This window comes from Oratosquilla oratoria, chromosome 6 (genome assembly GCF_046742065.1).
Source record: "Oratosquilla oratoria isolate Oo_2021 chromosome 6, ASM4674206v1, whole genome shotgun sequence".
In the NCBI taxonomy this organism is placed as follows: Eukaryota; Metazoa; Arthropoda; class Malacostraca; order Stomatopoda; family Squillidae; genus Oratosquilla; species Oratosquilla oratoria.
Genome location: NC_134782.1, coordinates 59,921,482 through 59,941,481, shown reverse-complemented (window position 1 = coordinate 59,941,481; position 20,000 = coordinate 59,921,482). Strand labels below are relative to the sequence as shown.

The 20,000-nt window shown below is 43.8% G+C and overlaps 1 protein-coding gene across 1 annotated transcript in view; it reads right to left on the bottom strand.

Moving 5' to 3' along the window:
• Positions 1–20,000, bottom strand: part of LOC143026508 (metabotropic glutamate receptor-like) — a 137,461-nt gene that overhangs the window by 12,062 nt on the left and 105,399 nt on the right. Inside the window, exons 8-9 of the mRNA XM_076187034.1 lie at positions 18,645–18,932; positions 5,794–5,977 (exon numbers count right to left, since the gene is read on the bottom strand). Coding sequence (XP_076043149.1) covers positions 5,794–5,977; positions 18,645–18,932 — 472 coding nt within the window. The remainder of the gene's footprint in view (positions 1–5,793; positions 5,978–18,644; positions 18,933–20,000) is intronic.

The window sequence follows — 20,000 nt, the reverse complement described above, 5'->3', positions numbered from 1 at the left end:
GTGTGTGCGTGTGTGTGTGTGTGTGTATTTATGAGTTTACTTTTGTAACTTTTTTTGTTCCAATTTTGTATTGACCGGATATTCGATTTTTGCTTTTCCCAAATTCCCAAATTCTTTAATGTTGAAATTTACTTCGTTCTTTTTACTCCAATTCCAGACTTTGTCCAGGTCTTCCTGAAAAAATTTGCAATCTTCTTCGTTACTCGCTCTCTTCAATAGTTTCGCATCATCTGCAAAGAAGTTTATATAGCATTCAATTATTTCATCTATGTCGTTTATATAAATAGCAAACATTATCGGAGCCAACACAGAGCCTTGGGGGACTCCACTTATCATGTTTACCCATTTGAGTTCTTTTCTCTATGTATCACTCATTTTTCCTCCTACCAAGAAGTCTTTCATCCATTCCAATAATTTTCCTTGTATTACACCTATTGTTTCATTTTTTTTTGTAGTTTTTTTTGTGTAGTACTTTGTCAAAAGCCTTTTGTAGGTCCAGGAAGGCACAATCTGCCCAGCCATCTCTTTCTTGTATTATGTCTACCAATCTTGAGTAAATGCATATTAAGTTTGCAGTACATGATCTTCCACTTCTAAATCCAAATTGGTTGGGGTTTAATATTTTGTTCTCTTCCAAGTGTTTAGTCAATTTATTTTTGATAACTCTTTTGCATATTTTTACAATTGTGCTTGTAAGGGATACCGGTCTATAATATGTTGGATTTTCTTTATTTCCTCCCTTATATATTGGTACAATATTAATATTTTTCCATTCTTGTGGTACTTTTCCTTCTATGAGTGAGAAGTCAATTATCTTTTGTATCTTATCTGTGAGTTCATGTATGCATTCTTTTAATATCCAGTTCGCTGTTCCGTCTGGCCCATGTGGCTTTCTGACATCGAGTTTCCTTATTTGGTCGCTTATTTCTTTCTGTGTCACCATTATTTCTTTCATTTTAGGGGATCCTTCTTGGTGTGTGTTTGTGTGCGTGAGTGTGTGTGTGTGTGTGTGTGTGTGTGTGTGTGTGTTTGTGTGTGTTTTTGTGTGTGTGTAATTTGTGTTTGGGTGTGTATATATGTGTGTGGTTAAACAAATATTCTGAATATTCAATAACAACGAAAAATATGTTTAGTTTCGTGCGAAACGATTGAATATAAGCCTAAAGGTGGCAGCACACTAGACATTTCTCACTAGCATACTATTTGCTTTTGCTACTTCGTTTGAGCAGAAACGATCTTTTGTTTTTCAAATGTCAAATTACTCTTCTATCATACAGTGAGGAGTTGAATGACGAACCAAGAGAAGTTAAACCTAGAATAAGAATGTTAGACACAGAATTGTTGAGATGTTCTTACGGAAGTCTAGAATATTGTAACAGAAGTCGCTCCTACTCAAACGAAATAGCAAAAAGCAAGTAGCATGCTAGCCTAATGTGCCGCCACTCGGTGAAATCTGTCGTGCTTCTGAAGTGTTGCGTCACTGCCACACAGACAAAATGACCAATCGGGTGCGAGGACGTCAAGACGATTTGCAACAGGCAGCCAATCAGCAGCCAGTCTCGCGCCGGGATGGACACGTCATTGTCCTTTTGTTTACGTTATTCCCCGCGTTTTTTTTTTTCTTTTGTTGTTGTTGTTGTAAATCTTCATTTCGTTTTGCCCAAATTATCTAATTTTTTAACTTAGATGGAAAACGTAAGGAGGATTTTTTTGTTTTAGTTTTCAATATATATATATATATATATATATATATATATATATATATATATATATATATATATATATATATTTGTAAATTTTCATTTCGTTTTGGTTAATAATTTAACTAGAATTTTCCTCAAATTAGTCAGTTTTTCAACCAGCAGAGGAGAAAAGTAAGATGCTCTAAAAATTTTGAATATTTGTTCTAATGACGAGAAACAGATGAATCGGTAAATAAAGTAATTATAAATCTTCAATAATTAACTTCACAATTGTCTGCATAACGATCAACCTGTTGTTCACCAGTACCGACAGAGTCCCAAAAGTTTAGTCTTTGTCCTGTATATTCACACAAACACACGAAAGTGGCAAAAAAAAAAAAAATCTCAAAAGAATTGACGTAAAATAATCGACAGTAAAAGTCGACGGAAAATGTCGACGGTTATTTTGCTCGGTGTGAAGGTGGTCTTGCTGGGAGTGAAGGTCGCTCGGTTTTGGACTGGACTCCCTCAACCGTGATTCGGTTGCCACGGCAACCGAAGGTAAGCCGGCTAAAAGGAATAAAAATCAGATAATGATTTTTTTTTCTTGTTTAACATTTTTCAGTTATTGTATGTCAACATAGTCGAAGTTGTACGGGTAAAAGTATACTTGCTTGAAGTCGCAGACATCCATATATACATGTACAAACATGTATACATTCACACATACGCACACACACACACACACACACACACACACACACACACACACACACACACACACACACACACACACACACACACACACACACATATGTATATATATATATATATATATATATATATATATATATATATTTATACACCCAAAACCGATCCTGAATTCATTCATCGCTCCTTTCCCATCTTAGAACCTCGCAGATGAAGGTCCATCCCTCTTTCCGCCGCATGACGGTCAAATATCCAAAATAAAAAAACGTTTACTTGGCCCTTGTTTCCCTTAAAACCATCTAAACCCTCTTAACCATTTCTTAAACCAGGTCAAAGCACGGAATTGGGTCAACTCGTCCTCACTGAACGACACATAATGCAAACCATCCTAATATGGACCAAACTGGATTGTCACTCTGCGACTCATAGAAAATGGGCTTATTTTTCAACGAAGTTAAGTGGAGAGTAACTAGGTTTACATTCTTGAATGGAAGTTACCGATTATGAACAGCGCTTGGGATCAAGCCCCATCATGATACAGCTTATCATATATATATATATATATATATATATATATATATATATATATATATATATATATATATATGTATATATATATGTATATATATATACATATATATATATAGATATATATCATATATATATGTATATATGTATATATATATATGTATGTATATATACATATATATATATATATATATATATATATATATATATATATATATATATATATGAAGAGCGGGAGAGGGAACGCAGTGACAATATTCTTATTCCACACTACACGGTGGCCGAGACATTTCTATACCTTCCAAATATAACTGTTGGTCCATGCAGCAAACAGTTCTAAATTCCCATTTCTATATGAAATGTCCCTCAGAAATATTAAGTCATAGAGGTATAATATTTCACTACAAAATTGGAAATATATATATATTTATATATATATATAGATATTTATTTACAGTATCTAAATATCATTTATATATATATATGTGAGTGTGTGTGTGTGTGTGTGTGTGTGTGTGTGTGTGTGTGTGTGTGTGTGTGTGTGTGTGTGTGTGTGTGTGTGTGTGTATGATGATTTTTATGGCAGTCGCGTGTAGGATTCAAACCCACTGCTTCAGCCACCGGTAAGATAAGCTTCCTAATGCCTTTATCCGTTCGGCTAAAGCAGTGGGTTCGAATCCTACATTCGACTATTATAAAATTGATTAATGTTGTCACTAGCGAATTTCTCTCTCTCATATATATATATATATATATATATATATATATATATATATATATATATATATATATATATATATATATATATATATGTGTGTGTGTGTGTGTGTGTGTGTGTGTGTATACACATTGTGTGTATACACACACACACACACACACACACACACACACACACACACATATATATATATATATATATATATATATGAGTGTGTGTGTGTGTGTGTGTGTGTGTGTGTATGTATGTATGTATGTATCTATATATATATATATATGTATATATATATATATATATATATGTATATATATATGTATATATATATATATATAGTTAACCCTTCGGCTTCAGCAGACAACTCACATCGAGGCCAAAGTGAAAGAGGATCTGATTCCTTATTCAATAAATAATGAAACGTCTACTCTCTCAATAAACGACTCATTCATCCATGCGTTCATTAATTTTTTACACGTTTCTCTTTCTATATATCTTTTCTGAGGCTTTCCTAGTTCCCGTTTTCTGTGTTGATTTTCTCCAGCCGGTTCCCCGCTTTCCTAGAGGTGGGGTTAGCCTACTTCAGGCAATGTCTGGCGACGCCTATCCTATCTGGCATCATTTTTACATAAACTCGTTGGTCGGTTCACTCAGAAGCCTCAGCTTTGTACTTTGCACCTCGAACCAAAACCACCCTCATTCAAGAAACAAAGAATAAGTGTTCTAAATAATCGTTTGACGATCATCGTTGAGCCATGAACGATCATCGTTGAGCGATAATCGCATCGAGCAAAACGTACCTTGAGGCTTCGAACACGGGACCACCCTTGCCAGATTCGAGTTCATGTGGAGGCCAGTCGATTTTAATCGACTGAGGAGATGGATAAGGGGATGTGGAACCCTTTTATCCTTATTGGCAGATAAGAGAGGTGTACTTCTACCCCTAAAGCTGACTAAAATCATCTGGCGTTAACCTGAAGGAAATATATGAAGTAGGTCACCGTTTTGAAGGAGTTAAGAGCTTTTCCTGGACTCCCTACCGGCCAGGAACTCCTTAATCACTCCCCTCCCCCACCCCTTTTCCTTACATTCTTTGCCCCCATCTTCCCTCTTAATCTCTCCCTATTTCCTTTCCTACTCCCTTTTCTATCTAGTCACTCCCTCCCTCCCTCCCTCCCCCCCCCCTACTCCTCCTTCTCTTTGTCATACTTCTCGTCCTCTTCCTACACTTCCTATCTCTCCTCCTCTCACTCTCACTCTCCCTCAGCCTTATTCCCTCTTTCCTCCTCCTCCTCTCCCTCCCAGCCCTCCTCCTCCTCCTTCTCTTGGTCATACTTCTTGTCCTCTTCCTACTTTTCCTCCGTCTCCTCCCCTCACTCTCCCTCAGCCTTATTCCCTCTTTCCTCCTCCTCCTCCCACCCCTCCTCTTCCTCTTCCGGCCACTGAAAAGGACTCCTGGAGTTAGGACATGCTTCTGCCGGCGGCGATGTCGTTCTGACAGAACGGCCGAGCGAAAGTCTTCCCCTCGTTTTTCCCCCCTTCTTTCCCTCCCTCCCTCCCTCTCCTACTCGAAGTCGCCTCTTCTGAGTTCGAGAGAAAACAGGAAACCCTTTCGCCCTCCACTTCAGAGAACCTCAGACGTAAGACGTCGATGGAGCTTCTGTCTTTACTTCTGGTTTCTTCGTCTTCAGGTTCGGGGCGAATATCTCGATCGCGAATATATCACCCGTGGGTATTTCACCCGTGGATATTTCGACAGTGGATATTTCGACCGCGAATATTTCACCCGCGGATATTTCGACCCCGAACATTTCATCCGCGGACATTTCATCCCCGGATATTTTACCCGCGGATATTTCAACCTCACTTGACAATATTCTTCTCCCCATACCTTCCTTTATCTCATTCCTCATTCACATCGAGTTCTAAATCTTTATAACTCTAGCGCGCGCGCGCGCACACACACACACACGCACACACGCACACACACACACACGCACACATTCACACGCACGCACACACACACACACACACACACACACACACACACACGACTCCTTCCCCCTCCCTACCTCCCTCCCTCCTTCGCCCTCCCTCCCTCCTTTGACCTCCCTCCCTCCTTCGCCCTCCCTCCCTCCCTCTCTCCCTCCTCCCTCTTACCATGATTGGTAGATGGCGCGCTCGAAGCGGCGGGAGTCTTCTTGTAGGTGGCACTGTTCATGGTCAGCTTGCGGACGTTCTTGTCCGGATGGAACACGATGATGTAGATCTTGGGCGAGTAGAGGCACGTCAGGGCCACGGAGGCCGACAGCGAGATGGCCACACACAATGTCGTGATCTGCACCTATTTGGTTAAAAAATGTATATATATATATATATATATATATATATATATATATATATATATATATATATATATATATATACATATATATATAATAAACAAATCATTATGAAAACGTGACAAGAATAATGAGATTAGTATGGCTACAAACAAAGTCACGATCTGCACCTGCTTGGTAAAAAATAATATATATATACTGTATATATATATATATATATATATATATATATATATATATATATATATATATATATATGAATATATATATACATGTATATATATGTTTATATATATATATATATATATATATATATATCTGTGTGTGTGTGTGTGTGTGTGTGTGTGTGTGTGTGTGTGTGTGCGTGTGTATGTGTGTGTGTGTGTCTGTGTGTGTGTTTGTGTGTATCGAAAATAGAATATTGCACTATCCTAGACAAGAGTATATGATAATAGATGATAATGGGTAATTACACATGGTGATAACAATAAAGAGAAAATCATGTTCACTGTGGAGGCCGAGCGCGAGATTGGAAGAAAGGAGAGAGAGAGAGAGAGAGAGAGAGAGAGAGAGAGAGAGAGAGAGAGAGAGAGAGAGAGAGAGAGAGAGAGAGAGAGAGAGAGAGAGAGAGAGAGAGAGAGAGAGATTAGAGGAAGAGAGGGAGGGAAGAAGTAAGGGAGAAAGTAAAGGAAGAGAGGGAGGGGGAAGAGGGAGGAGGAGGTGAGGGAAGGGGGAGGAAGGAAGTAAAGGAAGAGAGGGATGGAGGTAGGAAGGAAGGGGGAAGGATGGGAGTAAAGGAAGATGGGGAGGTAGGGTCGAAGGAAGAGAGAAAGGAAGAGAGGGATGAAGGGAAGGATGGAGGGAAGGGGGTAAAGAAGGGGGTGGAAGGGAGGGAGGGAGAAAGAAAAAGGGGGAGGGAAGGAGGTGGGGAGGGAATGGAAGAGAGTAAGGAAGGGAGGATGGAAGGAAGGAAGGAAGGAAGAAAGGTAGGAAGGAGGGGAAGAAAGCGAGGATGGACTGATTGAAAAGTGGAAGGAAGGAAAGATAGAAGAATGAAAGGTGGAAGGAAGGACCGAAGAACGATGGAAGGAAGGGTGGAAAAATGAAGGGTGAAAGGAAGAAGGAAGGATGGAAGGAAAGGTGGAGGGAAAGATGGAAGGAAGGATGGAAGGAGGAAGGAAGGATGGAAGGAGGAAGGAAGAATGGATGGAAGGGTGGAAGAATGGAAGGAAGGAAAGGTGGAAGGAAAGGTGGAAGAAAGGATGGAAGGAAGGGTGGAAGGATGGAAGGAAGAGAAGGAAGGGAAAAGGGTGGGATGGAAGGAAGAGGAAGGGATGGAAGGATGGATGGGAAGGAAGGATGGAAGGAAGGAAGGATGGGAAAAAGGAAGGAGGGAAGGGGAATGGGAAGGATGGAAGGAAGGAAGATGGAAGGAATGGAAGGAAGGAATGGATGGAAGGAAGGAAGGAAGGAGGAAGGTGGAAGGATGGAAGGAAAGGATGGAAGGATGGAGATGGAAGGATGGATGAATGATGGAAGGGAAGGAAGGAGAACATGGAATAGACTTAACCTTGACGTCGCGAGGGCTGAAACTATTGGCTGCTTAAAGAGGTTAGATAACATTATGTATGAGGATGATAATTGATCATGGGCATGGAACTGCCTAGTGTAAGCCTTATGGTCTCTTGCAATCTCCTTTTATTCTTAAGTTCTCATGTAAATTGCTTTGTAACTCAGTTCCGTGCTCGGGAAGTGTTGGGGTAAGTCATGCATATCCCTGGTGTTGGCAACCTCAAGTTGCAAATTGCAAACAAGATGGTGCTTGTTCAACAAAGGGTCAGTTGGACACGTCTCCGCTCAGAGACACTAATTCAGCGTTGCGTTTGGCACGAGATGGGCCACTAAAGGAACAAATGAAACTGAGCCAATGTTGTGTCAAAGTTATACAAATACATTTGTTGTTGTGCTCGATATATATATATATATATATATATATATAAACATATATATATGTATATATATATATGCACACACACACACACACACACACACACACACACACACACACACACACACACACACACACACACATATATATATATATATATATATATGTATATATATATATATATATATATATATATATATATATATATATATATGTGTGTGATTTAAGGGTCACCCATGCAAGACATATTAAGTAACAATAACCGAGTAATGTTATTAATGCAGTGTCGGATTATTGTCAACGTTATTATTGTCCACATAAGGAAAGGTTAACATTTCAAAGGGTCATGAGAAACTTTACGAAGAAGATTCATTGTGCAAGTTTTATTTTTCATTATTCATTTCACTGTTCATTTATCTATTATATTTTCTATTATTTTCTATTTACTTATGTAAATATCTATTTTACTCGAAGACGAAAATGTGGGGGCCTGACCGGGACATAAAGAAATGAAATAAGAAAATAAGAAAGAAACAGAAATGAAAAAGCCGTTTAAGAAGAAGACGCTCATGCGATGCAACAACAGTCTCTGTTTGCAACGGAAGTCGACGAGGAATGGCAACTCTGTTCAGTCAGTCAGTAAGTCAGTCAGTCAGCCTCCGACTGGCCCCGGTTGCTGAACCGTGGGATGTGATTAGGACTGCAATTGGAAACGGATGCGGGAATGCGTTGGGAACCCATAGGATCACTCTCTCTCTCTCTCTCTTCTCTCTTCCCACTTCACTCTCTTTGACTCTCTCTTTTTCTTTCTCTCTCCCTCTTATCTCTCTCTCCTCTCTTCCCCTTTCTTTCTCTTTCCTCTCTTCCTCCTTTACACTGTCTCTCCCCTCTCTTTTCTCACTCTCTCTCTCTCTCTCTCTCTTCCTTCCTCACTCTCTCTTTTTTGTACGTTTCATCTGACTAACCTATGGACCAAATGGTCCTTTTGCCGATATCTTCTATCTCTCTTTGTTTTCTATTACATTTTATAGTTTGTGGATAAAAAGAGAACCCGCGCGAAATAAAATAGTGACAAAAAGAGCGGAAGAGAGCGGAAGAGTCCTTGACGAGAGAAGAAAGATTTTAAGAGAGTTGTAATTATGAGTCGCTAGCTACCAGCTCATATCCGGAAACTGTTTGACTGCGGCAGAAGCCGCCACCAATAGTTTTGGATCGTCTGGGCAGGTGACAGTCACCGGTGTTGGTTTGAAAAAGAAAAAGAAAAAACGTGGATGGTAGGAAACAGATGAGACGACCGAGTGATATCGGGAAGGACGATGGAATGGATGTTTAGTAGAAAGAGTAATGAATGAAACATCTTCCTCCTCTTCTCCTCTTCCTCCTCTTCCTCTTCCTCCTCTCTTCTTCTTCCTCCTCTCTTCCTCTTCCTCCTCTCTTTCTCTTCCTCCTCTCTTCCTCTTCCTCCTCTCTTCCTCTTCCTCCTCTCTTCCTCTTCCTCCTCTCTTCCTCTTCCTCCTCTCTTCCTCTTCCTCTTCTGTCTTCCGTTTCCGTAACTCTGCAACTCTCCTCCATCTTCTTTCTCTCATTTTCACAAATACCTCCACGACTTCCACTTCCACTCCACACTACCACCTCCACTACCGCCCCACTTCCACACCCACCCACCACCACCTCCACCCCCACTACCACATCCTCCTCCTCCACCTCCACCTGTTCTTTCACCTGCTCTTCCACCTCAATTTCTTCCTCCACTTACTCCTTCACCTCCACCTCCTCCTTCACCTCCACATCCTCCTCAACCATCACCTCCATCTCCACCTCCTCCACTTCCTCCTACACCTCCTGCACCTCCTCCTCTTGGATACCCAAGTCAAGTTCAGAACCTCCGTTTAGACTTGATTGTCTTATCTGCCTAAGTTGATTTGTGTTGGTTTGGTTCTCTTAAGGGGGTCAGTGACAGGATGGGAGGGAAAGGGGGGGAGAGGGGGGAGAGGGGGATGGGAGGGAGAGGGGGAAAGGGAGATGGGGGAGAAGGGGGAGTGGGGGTTGACGGGAGAAAGATAGAGATGGAGAGAGGAATGGAGAGAGAGATAGAGAGATGAATGGAGAGAGGAATGGAGAAAGGAATGGAGAGAGGAATGGAGAGAGGAATGGAGAGAGGAATGGAGAGAGAGGAATGGAGAAAGGAATGGAGAGAGAGATAGAGAGAGGAATGTAGAGAGGAATGGAGAGAGGAATGGGGAGAGAAATGGAGAGAGGAATGGAGAGAGAGATAGAGAGAGGAATGGAGAGAGGAATGGAGAGAGGAATGTAGAGAGAAATGGAGAGAGGAATGGAGAGAGAGGAATGGAGAGAGGAATGGAGAGAGACAGAGAGAGGAATGGAGAGAGAAATGGGGCGGTAGGGGGAAGGAGCGGGGGCAGGGGAGAGAGGAGACAGGAGACAGTAGAGTGGAGAGAGGAAATAGGAGTGGAGAGAGTAGGAGTGGGGGAGGGAGAGAGAAGAGGTGAGAGGGGAGAGTGGCGAGGGAAAGGGGAGTGGAAAGTGGGGAGTGGGGAGAGTGCAGAGAAAGAGTAAAAAGAGAGGGAAAGAGAGGAGGGGTGAGGGCAGAAGGGAGAGAGTAGATAAGAGAGTGAAGAAGAGAGATGGGGAAGGGGAGAGGAAAGAAAGGGAAAGGAGAGAAGGAATATGGGGAGAGATGGGGAGATGGGGAGAAGGGGAGATGGGGAGAGGGAGAATAGGAGGAGAGGGGGAGGGGGAAAAGGGAAGAGGTGGACATGGGGGAAGGGTAGAAAGGGAGAGGGAGAGATGAGGAGAGGAAGAGATGCGGAGGGGGAGGGGAGGAGGGGAGAAGGGGAGATGGGGGAGGGAGAGGGAGAGAAGGGTAGAGGGGGAGATGGGGAAGAGGGGAGAGATCAGGAGGGAAGTGGGAAGGGGAAAGGGGGAGATGGGGCGGAGGAGAAGGGTAGAGGGGGAGATAGGAGAGAGGGAGATGGGGAGGGGGAGAAAGGGAGAAGGAGAGATGGAGAAGGGGAGGTTGAGAGGGGGAGAGGGGGAGGGGAGAGGGAGAGATGGAGAGGGGGAGGGGAGAAGGGAAGAGGGGAGGTGGGGAAGGGGGAGAGATGGGAGGTGGAGAGATAGGAGGTGGAGAAGGGAAGAGGGGAGGTGGGGAAGGGGGAGAGATGGGAGAGGGAGGGGGAGAAGGGGAAATCGGGGGAGACGGGAAGTGGGAGGGGGAGAAGGGGGAGGGGGAGAAGGGGAGAGGGGGAGCTGGGAGAGGGAGAGAAGGGGAGAGGGAGAGGGAGAGAAGGGGAGAGGGGAGAAGGGGAGAGGGAGAGATGGGGAGGTGAAGGGAAGATGGGGAAGGGGGGATGGGGAGACGTGGAGATAGGGAAGGGGAGATAGTAAGAAGGGGGAGAAAAGGAGGAGAGATGGGTGGGAAGGGGGAGGAGGAGGAGAAGGGGAGGGGGAGAAGGGGAGAGGGAGAGATGGAGAGATGGAGAGATGGGGAGGGGAGGGAGAGATGGGGAGGGGAAGAGATGGGGAGGGGAGGGGGAGGAGGGGAGATGGGGTGGGGAGAGATGTGGAAGGGGGAGATGGGAGGTGGAGATGGGGAGGGGGAGAGATGGGGAGGGGAGAGATGGGGAGGGGGGAGATGGGGAGAAGAGGAGAGGGGGAGAAGGGAAGAGGGAGAGATGGGGAGAGGGAGAGATGGGGAAGGGGAGAAGGAGAGAGGGGAGAGGGGAGAGGGGAGAAGGGGAAATGGGGGAAGGGAGAGGGGGAGATAGGGGCACAGGAATGAGAGTAGGAGATTCTACTTCTCTGGGTATCTAACCCTTCCCCTCTTCCTCCTCCTCCTCCTCCTCTTCGCTTCTTCCCTAACTCACTTACCGTGTTGGTTTAACTGTTTAGTGCCGCTTGTATTTCCGCTAAGTTAGCGCAATTTCGCTAACAATTGCGCCTCGCTCTTCTGTGGCTTTGGCTCTGCCAATACTTGGTACAACTTGTATCAGCTTCTTGGAGCCTGGGGGGGAGTTGGGGGAGGGGAGTTGGAGTGAGAGTTTGTGGGGGAGTAGTGGGAGTTGAGAGGGGGGGGAAGATGGGGGGGAGACTTGGGTCGGGAAGGAGGCAGGGTAGCGAGGGGGAAGGAAGACGAGGAGGAGGGAGGAGGGGAGGGGGAAGAGGATGGGGCGAGAGGAAGGAGAAGGGTAGGGGAGGTTCCTGTGTTGTGTGAGGTGTTAATACTTAAGAATTTAATCCCTATTCAGACACGATACCCTTTACATATTTTGTTCTGGCCAACTTCAGAGGCTTCCTCTGTCCCATTGATCAAAGTGTGGGGGCCTGACCGGGACACAAAAAAAAAAAAAAAAAAAAAGGACAAAATTTGAGCGCCGGACTGTCTGTCTCTCTGTCTGTGCTTGTCTGTCCGTATCTGTCTGTCTATATACCTGCCTCCTTGCCTGCCTGCCTCTCTCATAAGAACATGAGAATGATGGAGATTGCAACAGACCATAAGGCCTACATTATGCAGATCCATGTCCCTTTCCACCTATCATTCCTAGCCATAAAATTGTCTTATCTTCTCTTTGAAAAAATCCAATTATTGCACTAACTACATTGTTACTAAAGTCCATTTCGTTCTTAAACCACTGTTGTTAAACCAGTTCTTGCCTTTTTCCTTCTTAAACTTAAATTTGTACAATTTAAATCCATTAGTACGAGTCCTGCCCGCTGTCTTAATATGATGACCTTGCCTACATTACCCTTGTTAAAACCTTTGACCCATTTGAATACCTCTAATACATTACCCCGTACTCTTCGTCTTTCCAGAGAGTGTAAGTTAAGTTCCCTAAGCTTGTCTTCGTATGATAAATTCCTAAACCCGTGTATCATTTTGGTCATTTTCCTTTGTACTGATTCTAGTGAAGCATCCATTCTGTAGGACGGAGACCAAAACTGTATTCTCGCTCTCTCTCTCTCTCTCTCTCCCTCTCTCTCTCTTCATTTGAGTAATTCTCCTCTTTACTGATTCTAGGGAATTAATATCCATTCTATAGGATGGAGATCAAAACTGTACTCTCTCCCTCTCTCTCTCTCTCTCCTTCTCTTTCTGTTTCTCTCTTTCCCTCTCTGTCTCTCTCGCTCTCTCTCTTTCTCTAGCCCAGAAAAGAAAAATAAACCAATCAACAAACTGCAAACGAGGCTCTGAGAGCTTATGGCTTCGATCACGAGACCAAACGAGCGAGCAAATGAGTCCCGAGAATCAATTTGTTTACTTTGTGGTAGAGATACACGTTGAACAAGATCCAAAAGGAGAAAACCTCGCTCCGTTTTCTATCATCTTACAAAGGGTATGAGGCGCGAATAAGGTTGCGACAAGGCTGTGTGTGTGTGTTTATGTGTGTGTGTGTGTGTGTGTGTGTGTGTGTGTGTGTGTGTGTGTGTGTGTGTGAGTGTGTGTATTGTGTGTGATTCATCATGGTCTCTGGTCACGTGCTAAACTCGTGATCGACAGCTATTACCCTCTCGGATGAGAGCTCAGTACTCAATACCCGGTCTATGGGTAATGCAATGACCTTACATCCACACCCACACATACAACCCATTGCTCACTAGAGTTGGAATGCCGGCTGACACTACAGCGATGCTGAAATTTTCAGCCCTGGGCGTTGTGTGTATCCGCGTGTGTGCGCGGGCTCACGCACCAATGCACATCCTCACGATTGAAGTGTTTCCACAAAACAAAAATCATTCGGATCCTCTCGGACTGGCGCCAAAAATTGTGCTCCTCGACGCTTCCTCTTCCTCTTCGACACCGCCGTCGGATCAGCTGAGCCAACAGCTCTTTTTTTTTTTTTTTTTTTTTTTTTTTTTTTACGAATGATGAACGATATTATATCCAGAAGTACTTGGAGAGCGCTAACTTTCCCCGAAGGCAGATGGATGTGAGTGAGGTGAGTTGATGTGTTTGGAGATGGGCAGCAGAGGGAGATAATCCTCTTACACATACATCTCACAGGTACATCACCAGCAAGAATCCACCCTTGGTGTTGTGTGTGTATTTGAGTGTGTGTGTGTGTGTGTGTGTGTCTGTGTGTGTGTGTGTGTATGTATGTGTGTGTACCTGTGTGTGTGTTTCTTGTTTCTCTTCCTTCACCACGAGGAGACCAGGAACTTATTGGGAGATCAGACTAATAGATGGAGACACCAAGTCAGATTTCTTCGTAAGACTGGGGTGAGGTCAGCCTCAGGACGTTATCCTCGAGTACGTTCGAGGACGAGACAAAGGTTTTGAGAACTCGAGGAACAGCCAGCTCCTCCCCCAGATCCACCAGGCCCTTGGAGTGACAAGCACACGAAAACACAAAATCTACAAGATGATCTGTGTTCTTCATAAATGTGGTTATGTTAATGCTGCGAAGAACATTGTCAGGAAATTATCTGGTCTTCTTTGTTTCATTATCTTTAAGCACACACACACACACACACACACACACACACACACACACACACACACACACACACACACACACACACACACACACACACACACACACAAACACACACACACACAAACACACACACACTCGCGCGCACTCGCAAACATACCGTACACACACACATACACATACACACATGAATGAGTGAGTGAATGAGTGAGTGAGTGAATGAGTGAGTGAATGAGTGAGTGAGTGAGTGAATGAGCGAGTTGATGAGTGAGTGAGCGAATGAATGAGTGAGTGAGTGAGTAAATGAGTGAGTGAGTGAATGGAACAGATTACGAACAGACACTCGGCCGGAAACGTGCGTCTCTCCATCTTTCGGGTCGGTGATTTTTCCTCTGGTGTGGAGGGGAAGGGAGAGGCTGGGGGGGGAGGAGGAAGACGAGGGAGGGAAGGGTGGAGGGAGGGATGATGGAAGAGAGGGAGGGAAGGAGAGTGAAGAAAGGGAGGTAAGGAGGAAGGGAGGGAGGGAAGGAGAGGGAAGAATGAGGGAGGAAAGGAGGAATGGAAGAAGTGAGGGGGAGTAAAGAAAGGAAGTAAAAGAGGAAGGGAGGGAAGGAGAGAGAGGGAGAGAGGGAGAGAGAGAAGGAAAAGAGAGAAGAAGGAAGGGAGACGGTGAGGAAAGGAGAGAAGGAGGGAGGAAGAGAGGGAGAGAAGGGGAGGGAGGTAGGAAGGGAGAGAGGGAGGGAAGGATAGAGGAAGGAAGGGAGAGAGGGAGGGAGGAAGGGAGAGATGGAGGGAAGGATACAGGAAGAAAGGGAGAGAGGGAGGGAGGGAGGGAGAGATGGAGGGAAGGATACAGGAAGAAAGGGAGAGAGGGAGGGAGGGAGGGAGAGATGGAGGGAAGGATACAGGAAGAAAGGGAGAGAGGGAGGGAGGGAGGGAGAGAGGGAGGGAGGAAGGGAGAGAGGGAGGGAAGGATAGAGGAAGAAAGGGAGTGAGGGAGGGAGGAAGGGAGAGAAGGAGGGAAGGATAGAGGAAGGAAGGGAGAAAGGGAGGGAGAGGAGAAGAGAGGAGAGAGGAAGAGAAGGAAACAGTGAGGAAAGGAGAGAGGAGGGTGGAGAGAGGGAGGAAAGGAAAGAGGAAGGGAGGGGGAGAGGAGAGGGAGGAAAGGAAAGAGGAAGGAAGGGAGAGAGGAAGGGAAGGATAGAGGGAGAGAGGGGAGAAAGGAGAGAAGAGGGAATGGAGAGAGGAATATAGGGAGACAGTGAGGAAAGGAGAGAGGGGGGAGGGAGAGAGGGAGGAGGGGGAGAGGGAGGGGGAGAGGGAGGGGGAGGGAGGGAGGGAGGGAAAAAAAGAGAGAGGAAGGGAGGAGGGAGAGTGAAGAAGGGTCGCGTTCAGCTGCATCCTAACTGACGAAGAATAAACAGAAGCAGACAAGTGGTCTCTGATGATGTTTTTAGGCAAATGAATGAAACAGGAGGATGAGGGTGGGGTGTAGGGGTAAGGTTTAAGACGCTGGCGGGGGTGGGGGAAGGTGAAGGGAAGTCATCTGAGAAGTGTAAAGTCATCTTGCAATTTACATCGAGGAAAAACAATCAAAGCTTCAGCAAACAGAAATGAACTAGGAGCCTGGTCCGCTTTGCGGGCCCACAGACGTCTAGGCACATCAGGAAGGTAGTGAACAAGGCTCACTACGCGCTTGACTTCTTCGTTGTATACCTTATAATGTTAAGTTTTATTTGTGACAATGAGCAAGGAAATGTTCTGTGGATTTGTTGACTATGTGACGTTGTGATGATAAAATCCAAGCAGGTCCGTGAATAGAAGGGATTGTGTATGTGTGTATGTGCGTGTGTGTGTGTGTGTGTGTGTGTGTGTGTGTGTGTGTGTGTGTGTGTGTGTGTGTGTGTGTGTGTATGTGAACATAGAATATCACAATGATGGAAACTGCAAGAGACCATAAGGCCTACACAAGGCAGTTCAAAGTCCATGACCACCTATCTTCTCCATCTATAAATATATCTAACCTTCTCTTAAAACAACGGATAGTTTCAGCGCTAACTACATGATTACTAGGCCTATTCCACTCGTTGACCACTCTATTTGTAAACCAGTTCTTGCCTATTTCCTATGTGTGCATTTGTGTGTGTGTTTATGTGTGTATGTGTGTGTGTGTGTATGTATGCGTGTGTGCGTGAGAGAGAATTTGTATCCACAGCTGCACACCAACTGTACTAAGAGAATATATTTTCTGACCAATTTTTAATTTACTCAAAGTCGCTCCCAATTAAAGAAAAATTAAAAACAAACTTGCTGAAATTTACGCAATATAAACGCCCAGGAAGCACCCACAAGAAACTCCAGCTGCCCCACCCTTCTGATACTGATCTAACATTACCTCCTCCCTTTGATAAGACTCCTTAAACCTCCACAAACACACATACATTGGGAATCAAGGATATAGACTAAGTTGGAACTGTACATGAATCTGAGTGCTAGTTATGATAAAATGGAGACTAGGAAACGGGACCCCACGAGCGTTGCTCTTTTAGAGGGGGTTTACACGGTCTAACGGTTCGTCGAACGCGGTTCGACAGACACGTATTTAAAGTGATGTGTGATCGTGTGAACGGGGTATTTGATTGTCGAACACGTTGGTTAAACCCCAAATACCCCGTTCACACGTTCACACATCACTTCAAACACGTGTCTGTCGAACCGCGTTCGACGAACCGTCGTTAGACCGTATAAACCCCCTGTTACTGTATACGACCATTAGGCAAATGTAATTAGGTAAACTCTCCCCACACACACATACAGAAAAACACACACACACGTACACATATACAAATACAAGCTTATGCATACACAAACTTATACATACAAATGCATACACTCAAAAACACACATACAAACACACATGCAAACACACACACAAACATACCGTATACACACACAAACTTAAACATAAAAATGCATACACACAAACACACACACACACACACACACACACACACACACACACACACACATACACACACACAAACAAACATAAACACATACCGTGTACATACACACACACACAGTACCACATACTTAAGAAACACAAATACATATACACACATACATAAACACGTACATACAAATACACCCACAAACACACACACACACACACACACACACACACACACACACACACACACACACACACACGTACAAACATAAACACATACCGAACACACACACATACCCACACACACGCACACACTCACATATATATGCAAGAAACCCAAATCCATAAACATATACACAATTACGTACATACAAATACACACACATATGTAAACACATCCACACAAACAAAAAACACATAAACACACACCAATACAAACATAAACACAAACACATACTCGTCCCACCCCACACACAGAAACACACAAATCATCCCTACGGCTATTTAAGAGATTGACTTAGACAAGTTTCTTGCTAGTTCTTATGATGAGCCTCTCATGCTAGTTCTTATGATGAACCTCTCTGTATTATGGGTTCCCTTTGGTTCTTTCAATCCTTCTGCCTTCCCTCCCAAATATACTTCTATGTGCAAAAAGTTAGCAAAAAGTATACTTCTATTTAACCTTGCTTCACTCTCATTTCCTTCTCTTCCCTTTTTCACCCCCTCGCTCTCTGTCTCTCTTCTTTCTCTTTCACTCTCCGAGTTTTTGTATTATTATCACAAAAAGTCTCGGAGTATTTCCAGATTATTGAAAAATCAACCAAAGACACGAAAAAAGCATTTGACAAAAAGGAAAGAAAAGGTAGACATTTACAATGAACGTATCAACACAACATTTTCTTGGGCGATGTGTAATTTGTTTGACAAGCTCTAAACCTGTTATTTTATCTTATATATTTTTTCATTTAATTTAATCTAAATGGTATGAAGAGGGGGTTGAAATGTGCGTGCGGTGGTATAACTTCCGATTAAAACACAGCGCACCAGGAATGGATGGTCTATTTGATTAAAAAAAAAAAAAAAAAAAAAAAAAAAAACCAAGAATCAGGAAGAAAAGCTGAACGTATTTTGATACAGATAATGAAACAGGCTCAGGCACCAGAGGTGGATGGAGAACTTGATAAAATTAAAAGAAATTCTATAAGAGAAAGTGAGAGTACTTTTATATAAGTAGTGAAACAGGCCATGGCACCAGGGGTTGATGGTACGTGCGGAGCAGCGGGTTGACTAAACGGACCGTGCGAGTTGACACGACTCACCTCGAAGGAATTGCCGGTTCCGAAGTAGATGGGCACGAAGGCCAACCAGATGATACAGGTCGTGTACATCGTGAACCCGATAAACTTGCTCTCGTTGAAGTTCTCAGGGATCTTCCGGGTCTTGACGGCGTAGACGGTGCAGGTTGTGATGAGGAACATGTTGTACACCAACGATAGCAGAAACGACGAGTCCTTGATGCAGCACTTGAGGATGACCTGGTCACGGGTCGGGTAGTCGAACCGAGCGCCTGGTATCTCGACGATCAGCCAGACGACCGTAGCCACAACCTGGGGGAGGAGACAACGAGGTCATACTTGAGCTTCAAGTTCGAGTCTTAACTTTGTCGTGAACTCACTGTGGATTGGTTATATAGTGAAGGTGTGGCTAATTCCTCTTATGTTTTATTACTAACGTTTCGTCCTAAAAGGACTTCTTCAGAGTGTACACAAACAAATAAAATGTCAGCTTATTTACTCCCAGCTTATCCCGTTCCTCCCCGACCATCGTCGCTCCTCCCACACCTACCTTCGGCCTCACGAAGAACCAAGTAAATTGGCAGAGGAATTAATAAGAGAACATCTGAGCACAAAAGCGACGTCAGAGCCCACCGGACTTCAGATTCTTTAGTGGTCCTCCTTGACAGCTTTGGCCACCTACGAGATTGAAAAAAAAAAAAACAAAAAAAAAACAGATTTGCTTCATAGAGGACTATCCAAGAAAGGAAGAAGAATAATCGAGGCAGCCTACATCAGTTTGCAGCCGTGTAGCAGCCAACGTGATGGCTTTGTCAAGTTAGGAAGGATAGTGAGCGACTTGGTTCTTTGCGAGGCCGAGCGGAGATTTGGGAAGAGCTACGATGATCGGGGAGGAACGGGATAAGCTGGCAGTATACAAGCTGACATCTTATTTGTTTGTGTACACTCTGAAGAGGTCCTTTTAGGACGAAATATTAGTAATAAAACTCCAATTGATTTTTGGGTTTACCTCACCACTCATTCTGTGTCACGTACTTCATAAATAATTCTATATAAACACAAGTATACATGCATGCACACACACACACAAGTTTTTTTATGTGTCCTTTATCATCACACCCTCTTTTCATCTCTTTATCTACTACTTTACCCTGCGGTAATACTACTACTAAGGTAATACTATCACCACGACGATTACTCTTACCGTTATCCATGGGTCACCCCGAAAATCACACGAGAATAAGATTACTTATATATTGATATACATACACCTATACACTTCAGTAGAAGCAAGTGCGTAGAAGCAAGTGCGTGTCCATAATGCCATAAATATTCAGATGGGTTTAAGTAAATACAAACAAATGTAAGATATATATATAT